The following is a 20,085-nucleotide window of genomic DNA, read 5'->3' on the forward strand; positions in this document are numbered from 1 at the left end:
CTTCAGCATTTGAGGCTCCTCTTTCTTCTTCTTCCTCTCTGTGCACTCCTGAAGGCAGCCCCATGTGTCTGACACATAACAGGTGACTGGGTAACACGTAATTCCCAGTCCTGGGTCGACAGGTAGGTTTCGCACATACCGCGTGGTACAGGCCAGGCCCAGAGAGGGGTGATTGCTTGAGCTGCTACCTTCCCAAATTGCCAATTGGTCCCTCTGTCAGGTGTTCGGGATGTGTAACCTGAGGTGTGAACAACCACTTAAGGCAGGTGCACCCACTTGTGAAGGTGGACCCCAGTTGGAAGGAGCATGCCTTTGGAGACTCTGGCAATTGTGGAGGATTTTCTTCTGATGAGCCGATCATCTTCACAATCTACATCTACAAAACATAAGCAGAATGAGCCTAACGATTCAAAGACTCTCCCAGCTGCACCACAGTTACTCCTGGTTTGAAAACAATCAATCCTTCACAATGGTAAATCCATTTATTATTCAGAAAGGTATTGATGCAGTTGCCAGACCTGTTAAATCTTGCTCTTTTTTTACGGAATGGCTCTTTGCTTTTGGAGACGACTACTGGTTCTCAAGCACAACAACTGCTTGCTGCTTCACTTCTCCATGGCTATACTGTTCGTATTGAGGCCCATCAAATACTGAATTCTTCCCGTGGTGTTATTTACACAAGGCTGCTCGACGGTCTGACCGAGGCCGAAATCCAAACATACCTCTCTGATCAGGATGCCATTGCCGTCCATCAGGTGATAAAAAAGGTATATGCTTCCTTAGTGCCCACATGCACTCTTTTTCTCACCTTTGATAGAGTGGTGTTTCCATCCAAGATCAAACAGGCTGTGAGGTTCTCATAGTCTAACCATACATTCTGAACCTGATGCTCTACTACCAGTGTCATCATTTCAATCATACTCGAATGTCTTGCCGACACCCGGCCAAATGTGTAACCTGTGGTAGGAATGCACATGAGGGTGACTGTCCACCTCCCTCTCCCTGCTGTATCAGCTGCAATGGCCACCATGCCACTTCCTCTTTAGATTGTCCTGTGTATCTCGATGAGCGGGCTGTCCAGGAGATTCCCCGGTAAAGGAAAAAATTTCCTTACCCAGTTGCTCGCGAGTTATTTGCTAGTTGCAAACCCTGCATTTTACAGTCTGGCACTTACAGTACTGTTCATGCTACATCTCACTCCTGGGGGACATAGCCACACACAGACATAGTAACCAAATTCGGCTCTGAGGTTGTGAAATCACCCTGTGTCATGGTAGCATCGCAGTCCCCTCGTCCAGCTGTGCAACAAGCTATCAAACTCTCGCCTCTCAGGGCGAAGTCACCAGCTACACAACTGGCCAACACCTGAGTCTTCCTCTGCCAACCAGAAAGGCTCGAAGAAGTCCTTCAAAGGCAAACGGTCTTCTCCTTCGCCGATTCGAAGATCCTTTTCGGCAGTGTTGCCATGTGATACCTTTGCCCGGCCTGCCTCCATGTTGCCGGTGCGCACCCCCAACTGTTTTTCTGCCTAGGACTCCACAGGCTGAAAGCAGAAGAAAGCTGACACTTCTGTGGACCTCATGGAGCAGGATCATCCTGCCTCGGTGTCCTGTAGCAGCGATTCTTCACAGGCTAGCACTCGGCAGCTGCCAAGGGACACCAATCCATTTTTCCTCATCATGACACTCTTCTAGCGGTAAGTTCCTGGCCTTCGATCCAACAAAGGGGATTTATGGCCGCTTTTAGAACTGCAGCATCCACTTGTACTCTGCCTTCAGGAAACAAAATTGTGTCCTCTTGACGACTTTGAGCTTTCGCATTTCTTCCTGTCCATTTTGACCTTACGCCCAAGGATTCCATTTCATGGGGGAGTCATGCTGATCATATGGAATGACATTCATAGTCAACCAATCTCCCTGACTACCCATCTTGAAGCTGTTGCAGTCTGCCTTTTCCTTCCTCACTTGACCTTTCCCCTTGTATCATTTACATCCCCCCATTATTCGATGTCACCAGTGCCGTCTTCCTCCAGCTTATTGGGCAGCTACCTCACCCATTTCTGCTGCCCACCTTCCCATTTGGGGTTCTCCCAGAACCTGTCTGAGAGGTTGGCTGACATTCTTAATCAACTTAACCTTTTCTACCTTAACACAGGAGTTCCCACATTCCTTTAAGACTCCTCATACACCTATTCCTATATGGACCTATCCTTCTGCACTGCCCATCTTGCCCATTGTTTTGAGTGATCTGTTCTTTCTGTCACCTACTCGAGCAACCTTTTCCCATGTGCTGTCTATTTGCTGACTCCTGCACACCCAAATCGCAGATTACTTAGGCCAACTGGAGGCTTTACTCCCTCCTGGTGACCTTTGACGAACATGATTTCTCCAGTTTATTGACCTGGTGGAATATGTTACAAACATTAACTTAACTGCTGCAGAATGTTCCATTCCTCAGCCTTCCTCTTTACTACACCATGTCTCGGTCCCTTGATGGACTTAGGCGTGCCGCGACACAATTCGCGCGCAGAGATGTGCTCTCTGCGTTTTTAACTGTCATGCTATGGCAGCAAACTGCATACATGATATGCAGATGTGTGCACAGTGTTGTCCTGTTTCTTGGAATAGCAAAAAAGCAAGCTGGGTTTCATTCACTAGTTCTTTTAACAGTTCCACCCCCTCTTCCGTCATGTGGGCCAACCTCCGATGGCTCTCTGGGACCAAGGTCCATTCCCCTAGTTTCCGGCCTGACAATAGCAGGCGATGCCATCATCAACCCTATTGCTATCTCCAACACCTTGGGCCACCATTTTGCAGAATTTTTGAGCTCCTCCCACTATCACCCTGCCTTCCTCCATTGGAAACGAGTGGAGGAGGCTCGGGCGATACCCTTCTCTTCTCAGAATCGTGAGTGTTACAATGCCACATTTACTATGGGGGTGCTAGATCATGCTCTCACTTCATCAAGATCCTTTGCCCCAGGGCCAAACACTGTTCACATTCGGATGTTGCAGGACTTTTCTCTTGCAGGCAAGCACTTTCTACTTAATAGTTACAACCGCATCTGGGCAGAGGGCAAGTTTCCCAGACACTGCACAGTGAGGATTTAGAGCACGCCATTCTGTAGTTGACCATCTTTTCACTTTGTCCACCCTTGTCATGAATGGTTTTCTGCAGAAATCCCAGACTGTGCACATGTTTTTCAATTTGAAGAAAGCCTACGACACCTGCTGGAGGACTAGTTTCCTTCGTTCTCTCCACACATGGGGCTTCTGTGGCTGCCTACCCCATTTCCTTGAGGAATTTTTAAAAGACCAAGTTTCAAAGTATGTGTGGGTTCTGCCTTGTCGGACACCTTTATCCAGGAAAACGATGTGCCTCAGGGTTCCATCCTGAGCAAATGTTGTCTTTGCTATCGTCATTAACCCTATAATGCCCTGTCTCCTGCTGGGCATCTCCGGCTCCCTTTTTGTTGGCAATTTTGCACACTATTGCAGTTGTTCGTAGACCTGTCTCATTGAGTGGCGTCTTCAGCAATGTCTTGATTGTCTTTACTCATGGAACTTCGACAATGGCTTTTGTTTTTCCTATGACAAAACCGTTTGTATGAACTTCTGGCGGCACAGTTGGTTTCTCCCACCACCTTTACATCTTGGGCCTATTGCTCTTCCATTTGTTGAAACTATGAAATTCCTGGGTCCCAAGCGTGATAGGAAACTCTCTTGGTCCTCCCACATGTCTTACTTGGCAGCCTGCTGTACGCAGTCCCTCAATCCTCTGTGTGTCTTCAATGGTACTTCCTGGGGTACAGATCGAACCATCCTCCACCTTTTGTACTTGTCCCTTCTCCATTCAAAACTAGACTATGGGTGCTTTGTTTATGCATCTGCACGTCTGTCCCTCTTACGCTGTCTCAGTACTATCCACCATTGTGGCATCCATTTGCCCACTGGCACCTTTTGCACTAGTCTGGTTGAGAGTCTATATGCAGAAGCTGCTGAACTACTGCCGTGACTTCCTTCTCAGCAGATATTCATGCCATTTGTCTACCATGCATGGCCATCCATCCTATGCCTCCTTCTTTGATGACTCCTTTGATCGCCAGTATGGGGCACATTCCTCTTCTCTGTTACCTCCTGTAGTTCACTTTTGGATCTTTCTCCAGCAGATTAACTTCACGCTCCCTGCAACTTTCCTGGTGGGTGTGGACCCTTCTCCACCTTGGCTTCATGTGGCGGCCCATGTACACCTTGGCCTTCATTCGCTTCCTAAGGACAATACACCAGCCTTGCTCTGTCGCCTTCAGTTTCACAACTTTCATTTGGAATTTCACAATATTACCTTTATGTACACCGATTGTGGTGTCGGGTGTGCCTTCGTTGTTGGCACTGATGTTTTTTGGTATCGGCTTCTGGCACACAGTATTTACAGCAGAGCTCTTTGCCCTTTATCAGGCCATGGAGTACATCCGATGACACAGGCTTTTCAATTGTGTCATCTGCTCAGACTCTCTCAGCACCCTTCAAAGCCTCTGTGGACAGTACACTGTCCATTTAGTGGTGCAACGGGTCCAGCAAAGCTTGCACTTGCTCACTCTTGATGGAGCTCCTGTGATGTTTATGTGGGTTCCTGGTCATGCCAGTCTGACAGGAAACAAGGCTGCTGATGCTGCTGCCAAGGCTGTAGTCCTCATACTTTAGCCCACTAGTTCTTACATTCCCTTTGACTATCTCTGTGTTGCCATATGTCAAGAGATGGTGTGACTTTGTCATCGCCACTGTTCCTCCCTTCATGGGAATAAGCTCTGGGTTATTAAGCCTCTCCCAGCGGCTTGGATGACCTCCTCTTGCCCCTCCTGCCATGAGGAGGTCATTTTAACTACATTGCGTTTTGGACACTGTCTTTTTAGCCATCACCATTTGTTAAGTCATGCTCCCCCATCACTTTGTGCACATTGTGCCCAACTTTTAACTGTCTGCATTTCCTGATGGAATGCCTTTTCTTTTTTTACCAGTTATGTTCCTGTTTGAATTTGCCATCTGAGATATCGGCTGTTTAAGTGAACCACAAGCGGGCTGTTGACCGCATTTCACTTTTTATCCATTGTAGCAATACGGCGAAGGCCATTTAATTTTTAGTTTTGGACCTCTGTTTCTCTATTAAGTATTTTATAAACCTTTCTCCATGTCCCTGGCACATATGACCCTAATTGTTTTTGTGCCCTAAAACAAAACAAAACTGAACTGGAGAGAAATACAGAAGTCTTTACATTTTTTTGTCTATTTATGTCTTTATTTACCCTTGAGATCTCAGAATTTGTCAGGGAAAAATGCTAAAACTTGTCTGGAAATCAGGGAAATATCAGGGAATTTCACTTGGGGAAACCTGTGGCAACTCTGATGACTCTCTGTGTCAGTGCCATTGCTTTTGCCAGTAGGTCTTCTTTGGTTGCTCAAACTATCAGTCTTGATAGGATTGGGAATCTCGCTACCATTCACTCACTCACTTTTTTCAGTGTAAAACATTTATTTATATGTTCATTCATTCATTCACGTGATCAGGCCCAGTGGACCGTGGGCCACCACAGTTAGAGCTCTCCGTCTGTCTCTGTCTTCTGATATCTGTCTCCTGTTTTCCACGACTTCCAGCTGCAACAAGTCTTCTTTCACTCCATCAGTCCACCTCTTTCTAGGTCTTCCCACTGGTCTGCTGTTTGACGGGATCCAGTCCCTTGCAGTTTTGGGCCACCTTGTTGCCTTCATTCTAACTTCATGTCCAGCCCATTGCAGTCTTTTGCTTCTCATCACTCCCAAGATGTTAGACTCCTTGTACAGCTCTTCTAATTCTGTGTTATGACGTCTTCTCCATTCTGCAGTAGTCTGATCTCGGACCGTTCCAAATATTTTCCTGTGGACCTTCCTTTCAAACCTCGGTTAAGGTCTTGCTTTTGGATGTTTCAGGTTTGACAACCATAAAGTACTACTGGCATTATTAGTGTCTTATATAACCATAGCTTTAGTTGTTGAGAGACACTTCTACATGTCTAGAGAGTGATAGCATCTGTTTCCCGCCTGCAGTCATGCTTTTATCTCTTTCAGTTGATGTTACTTCTGTAAAAATTGATCCAAGATATTTGAACCTTTCACATGCTTATACCTGGTGTGGTTCACAATTAAATCTTGGGAGTTTTGAATCTTTCTTCCTATGGTTATATACTCAGTCTTTTCAGAGCTAATTTGTAGACCAATGCTAGCTGCCACCAACTCCAAGGTCTGGATACTTTTTTTCAGATCTTCTTGTGTGCATGCTAATAGTGCAATGTCGTCTGCATAGGCCAGATATGTAATGTGTTCATTGCCAATTTGAATGCCCTGGAAGTTTTCTTTGTTGAAATCCCACATTACTTTCTCAAGTGCCAGGTTGAAGAGGACAGGTGATAATAGCCCATCACCTTGGTGTAGTCCTGTTACAACTTGGAAGCTTTGTCTTTTTATTGTGTACCTTAAATTTTAAGTTTTGTGTCATGTAGGCATACCTCTACTAGTTAGACCAATTTATTTGGCATACCAAGCTCTGTCATAGTTCTAATCAGGCTAGGTCTATGTATACTTCCTGCCTTCTTCAAGTCTACAAACAGGAGTTGTATCTCTCGGCTGTATTCGTACATTTTTTCACAGACTTGTTTTAGGACAAAAATCTGGTTTTTGGTTGATCGCATGCTTGAAAACCTGCAATTATGTCTGTTGCTAGAGGTTTTATTTGATCTAATAGGCAGTTGGAGAAGATCTTATAACAGATGTTGAGTAGCACTATGCCTCTATAGTTGTCACATAATGATTTGTCTTTCTTTTTGTATATGGGGCATATCACAGCTACCTTCCATCCCTTTGGTATTTCATGTTTTGCCTAAATTTGCTCGATTAGCTTGTGGATTTTAAAACAGAGGATTTCGTCTCCAGCCTTGAGAAGTTCAACGGAAATTCCGTCCTCTCCTGGACTTTTACCATTCTTAAGGTTTTTTATTTGGTTCCTTATCTCTTCAATGATGGGTGGAGGATATTCTGGGTCTACTGTTACTGGGTCATCAAACTCGAGTAGTTCAGTCAGCTCATCAGAGTTTAGTAATTCTCTGAAGTATTCCACCCATCTTCCCCCAATTTTTTGATCTTCTGTTAACATTCTTCCATTGGCATCTTTTATGAATTTGTGTTGATGGTATGTCCTTCCTTTAAAACTTTTCACTTTTCTATAAAGTTCTGTATATCTATTTCCACGAAAGCCTTGTTGAGCTTCCTCCATGATGCTTTTTACATATTTTCTCTTTGCTTTCCTCATGGTGGCTTGTGTCTGCTGTCGTATTTCTTCGATCTTTGATTTTTATTCTTCGTGCATATTACTTTGTATCCACAGTAGTTTGGCTCATTGTCTCTCCCTGATAGCTTCCTCACACTCCTCATCAAACCACACTCTTTTTTCCCTTAGTTCGTTTAGGGATTACTTCTTGGGCTCTTTCTTTAATGGTCTCTGCGATCACCTTCCAGTTCTGTTCTTCCACAGTATATCCTTCCTCATCATTCAAAGCCTCAAAACGGTTTGTCAGTGCTATCTTGAAAGTTCTTCTTATATTATCTTTAATCATACTCTCCTGGTAATATCAAGTGACTCTTTGCATTCTTTTGTACTTCCTGGCTCTCCATATTGTTTTCATCTTTCCCCTGACAAGGAAGTGGTCTGATCCATGTTCTGCACCTCTTGCCGTTTTGACATTTTGTATCCACTTCTTTATTCTCGTCTCTACAATTAGCTGGTCTATTTGTTTCACTGTCTTCGCATCTGGAGAAACCCAGGTTTCTTCATATATTCTCTTCCTGTCAAAATCAGTACTACTTATAAACAAGCCTTTTGCAGTCCCAAAGCTAACCAGCCTAGTGCCGTTATCACTGTTCACATCATGTAAACTGTGCTTTCTGATGGTCCCCATGAAGGCTACTTCTTGCCCTATTTTTGCGTTAATTTTGTAATGTTCACTTGGTACATTGTCTAAAACTGTTTCTAATTCCTCATAGAAAATATCTTTTTTGTTGTCATTGCTTTCTTTGTTTTGGGCATGACAATTTATATATGAGACTAGGACAGGTCGGTAGCTCGTCGCCAACCCCCAACCTGGAGGACAGGGTTTTTCATTCAGGGTTTTCTCCTGTAAAAAGATGGGCTTCTCCATGCCTATAGAGATCTATCTGCCCTTTTGTACATATATCAGGGAATGACAGGAAAACGAAATGCTGAGGACAGGTTTGGGATAGGAAAGGGCAGTGATAGGTCATTGTGGGACACACTCTGTCTGGCTCCTCCCCTTTGGCCTGTCCGGCTTGGGTGACCCTGCTGGTAGCTATGCTACCGATGGCGTAGCCCTCCAGATCTGGTGCACGCATACCTCCTCACCCACACAAACAGTGCTACATTAAGATGGTATCCCCTGAGGAAGTGTATGTATTTATTTATCCATTCAGGGATCATCTTACATACAACCTATCATTGGTCAAAAAATATTCTGGATTAATTTGTAGATGTGAGAATGTTCCTGAATTAGCATGGCATATTATTGATTGCAGTATATGTCACAGTGATACGAACTAAGGAAAAAATCTCTCAATACTGTGGGCTTTGCACCAATAACTTTTTAGGCTGTTTTGGAGTCTAAAAATGCTCACTAAGGCTTATAAGTCACCAAAAGGCACTTGGTCCCACTGAGATCCACATGGAGTGTCTTGACTACAAAATATTATGTATCTGATTTGTAGAGCCTTGTCTTTAATTTTGAATACTTTGTTTTGGGCCTGATTTGTCACATCATCGGGGCATCTTTGTCGTATCCTGGAGAGTCAATAGCAGGAAGGACCAGAGATTTACCTACTATATGAGTTACCAAGTATTGGGGTTGTGGCTACATTTACATTTTTCTGGAGAGAAGTAAATGTTTTGTCACACACTGGTGATCTTTGGAATGGTATCCCAGCTGTAGCTCATTTAGCGGAGTCATCATGTTGGCTGTAACCAAACATAATTCTGTCAGTGACATGCCTTTTACACTGAGAATGTGACTTACATATTTAGTTTGGCTGTTTAAAAACATACACATAATACAATTGCACTTTAATCTAGCTTGTAATGAGCAGACATAATCCTTAGATTCAATGATCGGTTCTGCTAATGAGTGCCTGTGGCAACTTATATTGGCCAAGTAATTAGAGTAATGTGTTAAATGCGGTAAGGACTTCTGGAAGATAATGGGTGCACTCTCTACCTCAAGTAGTGGTTTTTGTATTATTGTAAACATAATGATGTGTTGTGATTCTTGAAGTTTTCCCGGCAGACATAATGTTCCATCATCTTTCGGGCGTGCACTCGGGACAGCGACAATTCTTCTTGCGATATTTCGGCTAGAAACCTCCCAGCCATCTTCAAGGCGAGTCAGAGACTGAGTTCATAGCATTTGCACGTGCCTATTTATACAGAGAGTCACGTGATACAAAGCTGCTGAGAATTGAAAGCGCATGCGTCAAAGATATCAAAGTCGCCACTACTGCCCTAGTCATAGATAAGATGTATATAGCAAAGATAAATATATAAGTGCAGAGTGCAAACAAAATAGTGCTGCTGCGAATCCACCGTGCTTGTAAATAAATAATTAATCTTTAAAAGTGGTGACAGCTGTCGGAAGTGAAGATGCAGAAATTCTTTCCGAACGAAGGTGTGAAATAAGCGGTTTCCAAGCATTGTCAAGATGAAATCCTTCGTCACAGTTTAGCAGGTTGTCAGCTAGTTGTCTTTCTACAGCTTCCTTAACAACCTGCTAAACCGTGACGAAGGATTTCATCTTGACAATGCTTGGAAACCGCTTATTTCACACCTTCGTTCGGAAAGAATTTCTGCATCTTCACTTCCGACAGATGTCACCACTTTTAAAGATTAATTATTTATTTACAAGCACGGTGGATTCGCAGCAGCACTATTTTGTTTGCACTCTGCACTTATATATTTATCTTTGCTATATACATCTTATCTATGACTAGGGCAGTAGTGGCGACTTTGATATCTTTGACGCATGCGCTTTCAATTCTCAGCAGCTTTGTATCACGTGACTCTCTGTATAAATAGGCACGTGCAAACGCTATGAACTCAGTCTCTGACTCGCCTTGAAGATGGCTGGGAGGTTTCTAGCCGAAATATCGCAAGAAGAATTGTCGCTGTCCCGAGTGCACGCCCGAAAGATGATGGAACATAATGATGTGTTGACTATTACCATTAATTTAGATTTGTCATCCAATTAGAATTACAAATGTGCATCTTTCGACCAAATTTTTGAAAAATATTTTTCTGCGAGCTTGCTTGGAAAGTAGTTGTTTTGTATGTGAAATGAGTTATGTGTCTGTAATGTTTTGTAAAGAAAGAAGGGCCACCAAACAGCTCTATGTTTTGAAGACCAGTTTTGGAAAATCATGTTTCTGCTATCAATATTGTGCAAGAAAGGAAATATTATAATGTCAATAATAAAAGGTACAAAAATATATACATTTTTAATACACACACACAGCATTGATTTTGTGGATACTGTCCATTACAAAATTGATTACACAGCTTGGATTATACAATTGTGAACCCACTTCGAGCATCTACCATGCAGTGCTTCAAAATAAATGTCAGTAATGTAATGAGCTTGTGCTGTAAACTTTGATCATGTAACCTTAAGGACCCATTTTGTTTTGTCACAAAGACTATAGGAGTTGCCATCAGTATAAAATTTGGGCCTTAAACTGAAAAGCTGCAAAAAGTATTTGTGGCTTGTGGCCATGTTATGAGAACAATAGTTGATTAACATGATACTTTTTTGTTTTTTAGCTACCGTAGAAAATTTCTGTTTGATTGGCATGCTCTGGTAATCAAACAGTTCAAGTTTGTTGTTTGTTTGAGATAACTGTATGGGTTCTAAGCTTCTTCATTTAGCGATATAGCCCCTGCATTTGTACTGTTGTGGAACTTATGTCGTTGCAAGTTAGAAGCACTATTTACAGTTGATTGGGCTTATCACTGCCTGGATAATATAGATTTGTCAAAAAAGATCATATCCATTTATTTCATTTAGCGATATAGCCCCTGCATTTGTACTGTTGTGGAACTTATGTTGTTGCAAGTTAGAAGCACTATTTACAGTTGATTGGGCTTATCACTGCCTGGATAATATAGAATTGTCAAAAAAGATCATATCCATTTCTTCTAGGTTCTGTGTTTGAATCTGCATTCTATAGTTGCTGTGGCATTACATTAGCTATACACCAAAATTTTGATAACTGCTGCACATTGTGTGGTAGTGAGGGCTTATTGATGTTGTATGAATCTCAAAAGAATCGGGGCATGACAGATAAAAAACAAATCTGTGGAGCTTTTGCCTTTGAAAATGCTGATGCTGAATTTGCTAGTGTGTGTTTCTAGTTAATTTGCATTATAAGATGGCAAGACACAGCAGAATATCAACTGACTAGTTGGTTTGTTCTGCTGGTGTCAAAGACTGCTTTATTCTTGATCTGATGTTCAGATGAGGAAGTGGCTAAGTATCAATGACTACGTGAATAGAATTTAAAAACTCTTATTTTTTGTGAAACCTATCTGTCTGTATTCAACACTTGTTCAAATACTTGTGCAATAAAGCACATGATTTATGATAAAGAACCCTACTAGTTTGGTGATTCATGCCTGTTTTGTCTAGGGTGTACTTTAATTGAGGCATACTTTAACATGTATTCAGATACCACAATAGGTAAATATTTAATCTTTTTTATTCGGTACTTACATTTTACAACTATAACAATAACAATGAGCTTTACAGGACATTACTATATTCCTCATATCATCAGCCTCATTAATAATCATTTCATTTAACAGCTGCTGTCCTGTATTTGTGTTGCATCAGCACATGAACGGGAACTCAAAACTGAAGAAGCACATGTAAAAGCAGAGTTAGCAACAATCTCAATGATCGATGAATTTGCAAAATATGCTCGAATGCAACGTAAACTTAACAAAATTCAGAATGAGTTGAAAACTGTAGGTAAGTGTTCAATATATAAAGAATACTTGTCTCTATTTTCTATGTATTAAGAAGAAGGGTATTATTTGAGATGTACTACTCAGTATAGCAGTTCTTTTTCCCTACTGCCAAAGGGAATGTACTTCTCATTAACATATTTCTTTCTGTGCTTGAGAAAATGGTCAGTTAGCAAAATAAGTCATATAATAATTATAGCCTTAAGGCGAAATACTGCAATATTTCAATACAGTTCACAATATTGATAGAGGTATGTGTTGTTTCTGTTGAGACAACTCCCATAAAAAGTTAAAAAGAAACTTTAGAATAATACTGTTGTTTTTAATTAAAACCTTGTGTATGGTAAACCACATCATGTGAGGAATCCTTATATATGTGGAATGAGTCAAGATATAGTTTGTCACTAACACACAGCTATTAGAAACTGCCTCCGTAGACTGCAGCAGTGACGATTCATTGGTGACAAGTGGCTTATATTATATATTAAGGATAATGGTTATACTCTTATTTAAACCTAAAAAGATCACAAACTTTTGCCTTTCATATTTAGAACGACAGCCTTTACTTTGGAGATGGAAAAAAGAGCAGCTGATTTTCCAGTTACAATATATAGTTGTTACTCATTTATTGCTATAAACATAACAATTATATGAATATGCTGATACCTTCAGTCCAAAGATTAGTTTGACACAGATGTTCAGACTAGTTTATCTTATGCAAGCCTCTTATCATTGCATAGCTATTGCAATCTACAATAATTTAAAGGTGATTAGTGTATCCAAGTCTTGGTCTCCCTGTAAAATTTAGTTCCTCGCCATCACCTCATTCAATTTGACAACATTCCATTTATCTTATAACCTCTTTTCAAGACTCTACCCGTTTGCTATCTTTGGAAGAATTACAATGTTATTGGCAAACCCCAAAGTTTTTACTTTTTCTCACTGAACTTCAATTTTCTATTTTATGTTTTTTCTTGGTTTTCTTTACTACTTGCTCAGTATACAGGTTTAATAATGTACTGGATAGGCTACAAACTGTTATAACGTCAAGTTTAACAAATATATTTCAGAACGACACAACACATATAAGTCACAGAGTAAGTTGACAAGCAAGACATGTGTACACGTTAGCATTCGAATGAGCACTGAGTCCCAGTCTAGCGGCCGCTGCTCGGCTGGCCACTTAGGTGGCAGGTGGCGCAGCTACTGCATGGCTGGCAGACAGCGCCGCACATAGAGGATGCGCGTAATTGCGCGGTGGTGCTTTGAATGATCAGCGAGTCACAACACTTTTCCCCCCTTTGAAATTGTTGCACTGTTCTTGATGGAGGTGTCCTGGAGATGGCTAACGTCCATAGGCATTGTTTGACTCACCGTAAAGTCTCGAGGAGGAGGCTTCCCGTACGGACGGAAGTGTCCCCGATGATAACGGGTCGAGATGGCAGGAGACGTAGGGGTCGAATCTGCTGGGGCCCCCTGCACCAATCTGCCCGTTGCGGCAAGTCCAGTTGATATGACAGGAGACATGGGTGATGTGTCGGTGTCCGTTGGAGGAGGAGGCGAGTAGATTTACTCTGATAGAGGATGGTCATCCGGTTCCTGCATGGGCACGTCTCCTGGTGGCGTCCGTTCTTGTGCTGGCATCGCGATGATGGTGAGACGGCTGCGTTGTGAGTATTGAGAGATGCCAAGATCCCGAGTGTCAGGTAGGGCCAAAAGTGGTGTAGCGGCATTCGGAACAGGCGTTGCTGGCACACGAGGCCGAAGCTGGTCCGAATGACGCACTGCAACACCCGTGACCGTCTGGATTTCATACAGGCATCTGCCACGGTGTCTTAAGATGCGGCTCGGGCTCCATTTTGGCCGCCTGCCATATCCCCGTACCCAGACGAGGTCGTCAGCGGTGAACCAGCCAAGGGAAGGCACCCACGGCCGTGAGGTGGGAGGCCGCAGAAGATGAAGTAGCGTGCGGGGCTGTCGGCCATGTGAGAGCTCAGCCGGGCTGTCGTCACCCATGTGGGTGAAACGGTAAGACGCCAGAAACTGGAGAAGCGCATCATCAGCAGCAGAAGAAGTCAGAAGTTTCCGCATCTGAGCCTTAAATGTGCGGACCAGTCGTTCAGCCTCACTGTTGGATTGTGGATGGAACGGCGGGGCCGTGACATGCATAACACCGTGACGAGCACAAAAATCCGCAAATTCGGAAGAGGCAAATTGCGGGCCATTATCAGTAACAAGAGTAGAGGGGAGGCCTTCCAAAGAAAAAATGCGGGCGAGAGCACTGGTGGTTGCCGCGGAGGTTGGCGACGTGCAACGGACAATGAAAGGAAAGTTAGAGTAGGCGTCAATTACGAGGAGCCAATAAGTACCTAAAAAGGGTCCCGCAAAGTCAGCATGAATGCGCTCCCAGGGCTACTCAGGCGAAGGCCACGGTGACAAAGATGACTTTGGGGCAGCGGCCTGTGACGCACAAGGGCCAAAGGCAGCGACCATGTGTGCTATTTCAGAGTCGATGCCAGGCCAGTACACATGATGGCGCGCCAGAGATTTTGTGCAAGACACACCCCAGCACTCTTGGTGAAGGAGACGCAATACCGAAGCACACAAAGACACAGGTACCACGACACGCAGCGAAGCATTGTCAGTGGACAGGAGGATAACACCATCCCTAGCCGTGAGGCGGTAGAGCAAAGCGTAGTAGTTCCACAATGGATCAGAAGTCTTAGCGGATGGGCAATCTGGCCAATCCTTCTGAATACAACGTAAAACCCGGGAGAGGGTAGGGTCAGAACTCGTAGCAGCCGCCAGCCTGTCCCCAGTGATGGGGAACCCGTCCACAACCCGCTGCTCGGCAACATCCAGGTGGAAACACAAAAGTTCGTCCCTATCGAATGCCTGATCAGGACCCATGGGAAGGCGAGACAGAGCATCAGCATTTGCATGTTGAGCCGTTGGCCGGAAATCAATCTCATAATTGAAACGAGACAAGTAAAGAGCCCAACGCTGGAGGCGGTGTGCAGCCTTGTCGGGAAGTGACGTTGATGGATGAAACAAGGAAACAAGTGGTTTGTGATCCGTAACAAGATGAAATTTTGAGCCATAGAGAAAAACACCAAACTTATGAAGAGCATAAATAATGGCCAAAGCTTCTTTTTCAATTTGAGAATACTTTTGTTGGGCATCCGTGAGCGTTTTGGAGGCATAAGCAATGGGTTGTTCTGAACCGTCAGAAAAACGGTGCGCAAGGACTGCACCGACCCCGTATTGAGAGGCGTCTGTGGCAAGAACAAGATGTTGGCCAGGTTGATAAGTAGCCAGGCACGGGGTCTGTTTCAGCATAGTCTTCAATTTCTGGAAAGCCGCATCGCATGACTCGGACCAGTGGAAAGGCACGTTTTTATGCAACAGGCGATGCAACGGCTGAGCCACCGAAGCCGCAGATGGTAAAAACTTGTGATAGTATGCTATTTTCCCCAAGAAGGCCTGCAGTTCCTTAACAGATGTAGGGCGAGGAAGGGCATCGATTGCAGCGACAGTTTGCTGAAGCGGACGAATACCATCCCGAGAGAGTTGAAACCCCAAGTACGTAATAGATGCCTGAAAAAAATTGTGATTTCTGAAGATTACACTTAAGACCGGCAGTCAGTAAGACATGAAAAACTGTGTAGAGATTTTGAAGATGTTCTTCAATGGTGGAGCCAGTGACAACAATGTCGTCCATGTAGTTGATACACCCAGGGACAGGGAGCAATAATTGTTCCAAGAATCGCTGAAAGAGAGCAGGGGCACTAGCAACCCCGAATGGCAAGCGTTGGTATTGATAGAGGCCGAAAGGCGTGTTAAGGACCAGAAACTGCTGGGAAGCAGCGTCGAGAGGAAGTTGATGATAAGCTCTGACAGGTCAATTTTAGAAAAATACTGACCTCCAGCAAGTTTAGTGAACAGTTCTTCAGGACGGGGCATAGTGTAAGTGTCGATGAGGCATTGAGCATTTACAGTGGCTTTGAAATAGCCACAGAGACGAATATCACCATTTGGCTTAGCAACGACAATGACAGGAGAGGACCACTCACTGGAAGTGACAGGAAGCAAGACCCCTGAAGTAGTGAGATGATCCACCTCCCGTTTTACCCGATCACGAAGGGCCACAGGAATGGGCCGAGCCCGAAAAAACTTAGGCCGAGCAGTGGGTTTGAGTGTGATATGAGCTTCAAAGTCGTTTGCATGGCGTAACCCAGGAGAAAAAAGGGACGAAAATGTCGTCGACAAGGAATCCAGTTGAGCATAAGGAATAGCATCAGAGACAATATTGACAGAGTCATCTATGGAGAACCCAAAAACACGAAAGGCATCGAAACCAAAAAGATTTTCTGCGTTGCTCTGGTCGACCACAAATATGGGAACAGTGCGAATGACGGATTTGTAAGATACCTCAGCATTACACTGTCCCAAGAGAGAAATCTTCTGTTAATTGTACGTCCGTAATTGCCGAGTGACAGGTGACAGGAGTGGGGAACCCAACTGAAGATACGTCTGAGAATTAATTATAGTGGCAGCAGAACCAGTATCCACTTGCATGCGAACATCTCAACCAAGGATTTGGACAGTGAGGAATAACTTTCCTGAAAGGGAAGAAGTGCAATTGACAGACAACACAGAATCAGAATCAGCATCAGCGTCATGTTCACGAACATCATGTATGCGGTCGGATTTGCAAACGGAAGACACATGACCTTTTTTTTTGCAATTGTGACACACAGCCCAACGTTGGGGACAATCCTCGCGTGAATGTTTCGTAAAACACCGCGGACATGAAGGAAGTTGCCGGGGGTTTTGCTGCAGTTTCTTAGCGGGTTGTTTACGGCTAGGCCGAGGCTGCACGTGGGAGCGCATTGCGGCCACGTCGGCCGGTGGGGACGCGCCACACGCGTCGTCAACAGCGCACAGAGGTTGTATTTCCCCGACATCACCCCACGCCTCTATTTGCGCCCCAGCGGCGCGAGAAATTTCAAAAGACTGTGCAATGGAGAGAACCTCATCTAGAGTTGGATTCGCCAACTGAAGGGCACGTTGCCGAACATCTTTGTCGGGCGCCGACCGGATAATAGCATCCCATACCATGGAATCGGCATAGGATTCTTTGTGAATGTCAGTAGCAAATTGACACTTTCGTCTGAGGCCGTGAATTTCAGCAGCCCAAGCGCAATAGGATTGATGTGGCTGTTATTGATAAAGATAAAAGGCAACACGAGAGGCCACCACGTGCGTTTGCTTTTGAAAATAGACAGACAGAAGTGAACACATTTCAGCAAAGGACAAAGATGCAGGATCCTTCAAAGGAGCCAATTGCGACAACAACCGATACATTTGAGGTGAAATCCAGGAAAGGAACAGAGACTTACATGGTTGTTCGTCCGTGACATGAAATGCCAAGAAGTGCTGTCAAAGACGTTTTTCATAATCAGACCAGTCTTCCGCCGTCTCGTCGTAAGGAGGAAAAGGAGGTACAGCCAACGACGAGAAATGCCCCGCATTTGACGCCGCGACGAAATCGCGAATCGCCGCTGTTAGAAGCATTTGCTGTTCAAGGAGATTTTGCAATAGTTGCTCGACAGTAGCCATGGAACCCTGTGGGTCAACGGTGAAAAGGAAAAATCCACTACCTCATTGCCAATTGTTATAACGTCAAGTTTAACAAATATATTTCAGAACGACAAAACACATATAAGTCACAGAGTAAGTTGACAAGCAAGACATGTGTACACGTTAGCATTCGAATGAGCACTGAGTCCCAGTCTAGCGGCCGCTGCTCGGCTGGCCGCTTAGGTGATGCAGCTGCTGCATGGCTGGCAGGCAGACAGCGCCGCACGTAGAGGATGCGCATAATTGCGCGGCAGCGCTTTGAATGATTGGCGAGTCACAACACAAACCTGCTTCCCTTTCATGCTCTTAGGCTCCTATAGCTGCAGTCTAATTTCTGTACAAAATGTAAATAATGTTTTGCTGCCTATATTTTATGCCTGCTAGCTTCAGAATTTCAAAGAGTGTACACTGGTACCTATTTCTTTCTGTTTGTATGGAGACAAAGTTATAATGAACATCATTTATTCCAGTGATGAGTCCTTATTCAATTATTGCTCATTTTTGTTTAATGAATACCTTGTTGAGCTTAGGTTCATTGCTCCATGCGATTCTCGTATAAAGTTAATTAGATAGTGATAGTACTCAAAGGAAGCTAGTATTTTTTCCCACAGTGGTGAGAGATGATTCTATAGTCAAAACACATTGAACTGGGTTTTAATGATCAGCATTCAGTTTGGTTGTTCCATTTTGATTTGTTATCTATCTTTACACTAAGAAATTCTCTGTCTGGTGAAGTATCATCTAGTGACTAAGAAAATCTATATTTGTGGGATCTTTGACCTCTGTGTCTACTGTGACTTTATATGAGGTGGATTTTAGTAAGAATAAGACTTAAGCTGTTCGTTGTTAGCCGGTAGGCAATATATGCAGGAGAGGAAAAGTGCTGAACCTCATTGAACATTAAAAATATTATATCTTTTCTCAGTTGGACATTATTTGTACTTCTCTATTACTCTCTTTTAATGTCACATGCTCAATATTTATTTCACTATAATATTGTATTGATATACTGTGCAAAAGTGCAAGACCAAATGCAAAAGTGCAAGGCCAAGAATAGTGCAATACTTATGCCTGGGAAGAGTCAGTTAGAATTCTTCCTTTGTAGCGAACATAACAGCGCTTGATGATGTATAATTCACATGTATTGTCATTGCTGTCACTACATGCTGCAAAAAGAAAAGTGTTGTGACAGTGCCACGATATTTAAAAGTGCCGCTACGTCAGTACGCGAACACGGCGATAGAGGAACTCCGCAACTCGGCTGAGCGCGGGAGCGCCAACTAGCTATGAACGGCGCCGGCCGCATGTCTCGAGATGGCAGTCGAATGACAGATATGGAGTTAGTAGCATGTAACCCGCTATTGTTTCTACTTTTGTATATCCACGCAATTTATTAGTGATTAAAGGTTATAACACTTTTTGGCGACGAGGATGGGATATTTTTTTTCCTGCGTTGTGGAATTGTGTGTTCGTGTCGGGGCAGACATGGAACAGCTTATGCAAGCGCTCATTGAACAACAAACACAGCTGACGGCTGCTATTCAGGCACAACAAACACAGCTGACGGCTGCTATTCAGGCGTTGTCGATGTCGCTTACTCATCGTTTGTCTTCCTCTTCTCCGCCTGCATTCCCTCCTTACGACGAGGCCGCTGAAGACTGGGAGGATTATGAGAAGCGTTTGCGGCAACACTTCTTGGCTTTCGGCGTTGTCGACGCTCCTATGTGTAAGTCGTTATATCTATCTTGGATTTCCCCACAGATCTATCAGCTGCTATCTCAGTTAGCCCCTCTGCGGGAACCTGCCTCTCTGTCCTTCCAAGAAATGTGTGACTTATTGTCTACCTATTACCGAAAAAACACCCACGTCGTTGCCGCCCGCGTGGCGTTCTACCGGTATCGTAAACAGTCCCATCAATCTTACCGGGCTTGGGCGGCGGAACTACACGGTCTGAGTCGGAAATGTCAGTTTGTCATGGACACTCATCATGAGTCTTATGCTGATTCGATGGTTAGGGATGCTATTCTACGGCTTGCTCCTGATAAAGAAGTTCGGCAACGTGCCTTACAACTGCCAAACCCGTCGTTGTCGGAAGTTCTAAGCATCGCTCAATCTTTTGAAGTGTCTCATGCTGCTGGTGCGCAAATAGACGCGTGGTGTGATGTAGGCGCTATACAGACAACTTTCGACACAGACAATTTCCCTGTTTCCCAGGGGAACGACGATGTGGCGGCGGTCCACTCGTGTCAACAACGTTGCGTTGGGCCGCCACGCTCGCAGCGAAAACAGCAACCACAGAAGCAGGTTCGTTCTGCACTTCCTTCTTGTCCACGTTGTTTTG

General features: G+C 44.0%; 1 protein-coding gene across 2 annotated transcripts in view; it reads left to right on the forward strand.

Annotated features, from left to right (window-relative positions):
• Positions 1-20,085, forward strand: part of LOC126203489 (guided entry of tail-anchored proteins factor 1-like) — a 103,955-nt gene that overhangs the window by 53,461 nt on the left and 30,409 nt on the right. For both annotated transcript variants that reach the window (XM_049937820.1, XM_049937819.1), the window contains one exon: positions 11,940-12,105. In XM_049937820.1, the coding sequence (XP_049793777.1) occupies positions 11,940-12,105 (166 nt within the window). The remainder of the gene's footprint in view (positions 1-11,939; positions 12,106-20,085) is intronic.

Source organism: Schistocerca nitens, chromosome 9 (genome assembly GCF_023898315.1).
Source record: "Schistocerca nitens isolate TAMUIC-IGC-003100 chromosome 9, iqSchNite1.1, whole genome shotgun sequence".
NCBI lineage: Eukaryota > Metazoa > Arthropoda > Insecta > Orthoptera > Acrididae > Schistocerca > Schistocerca nitens.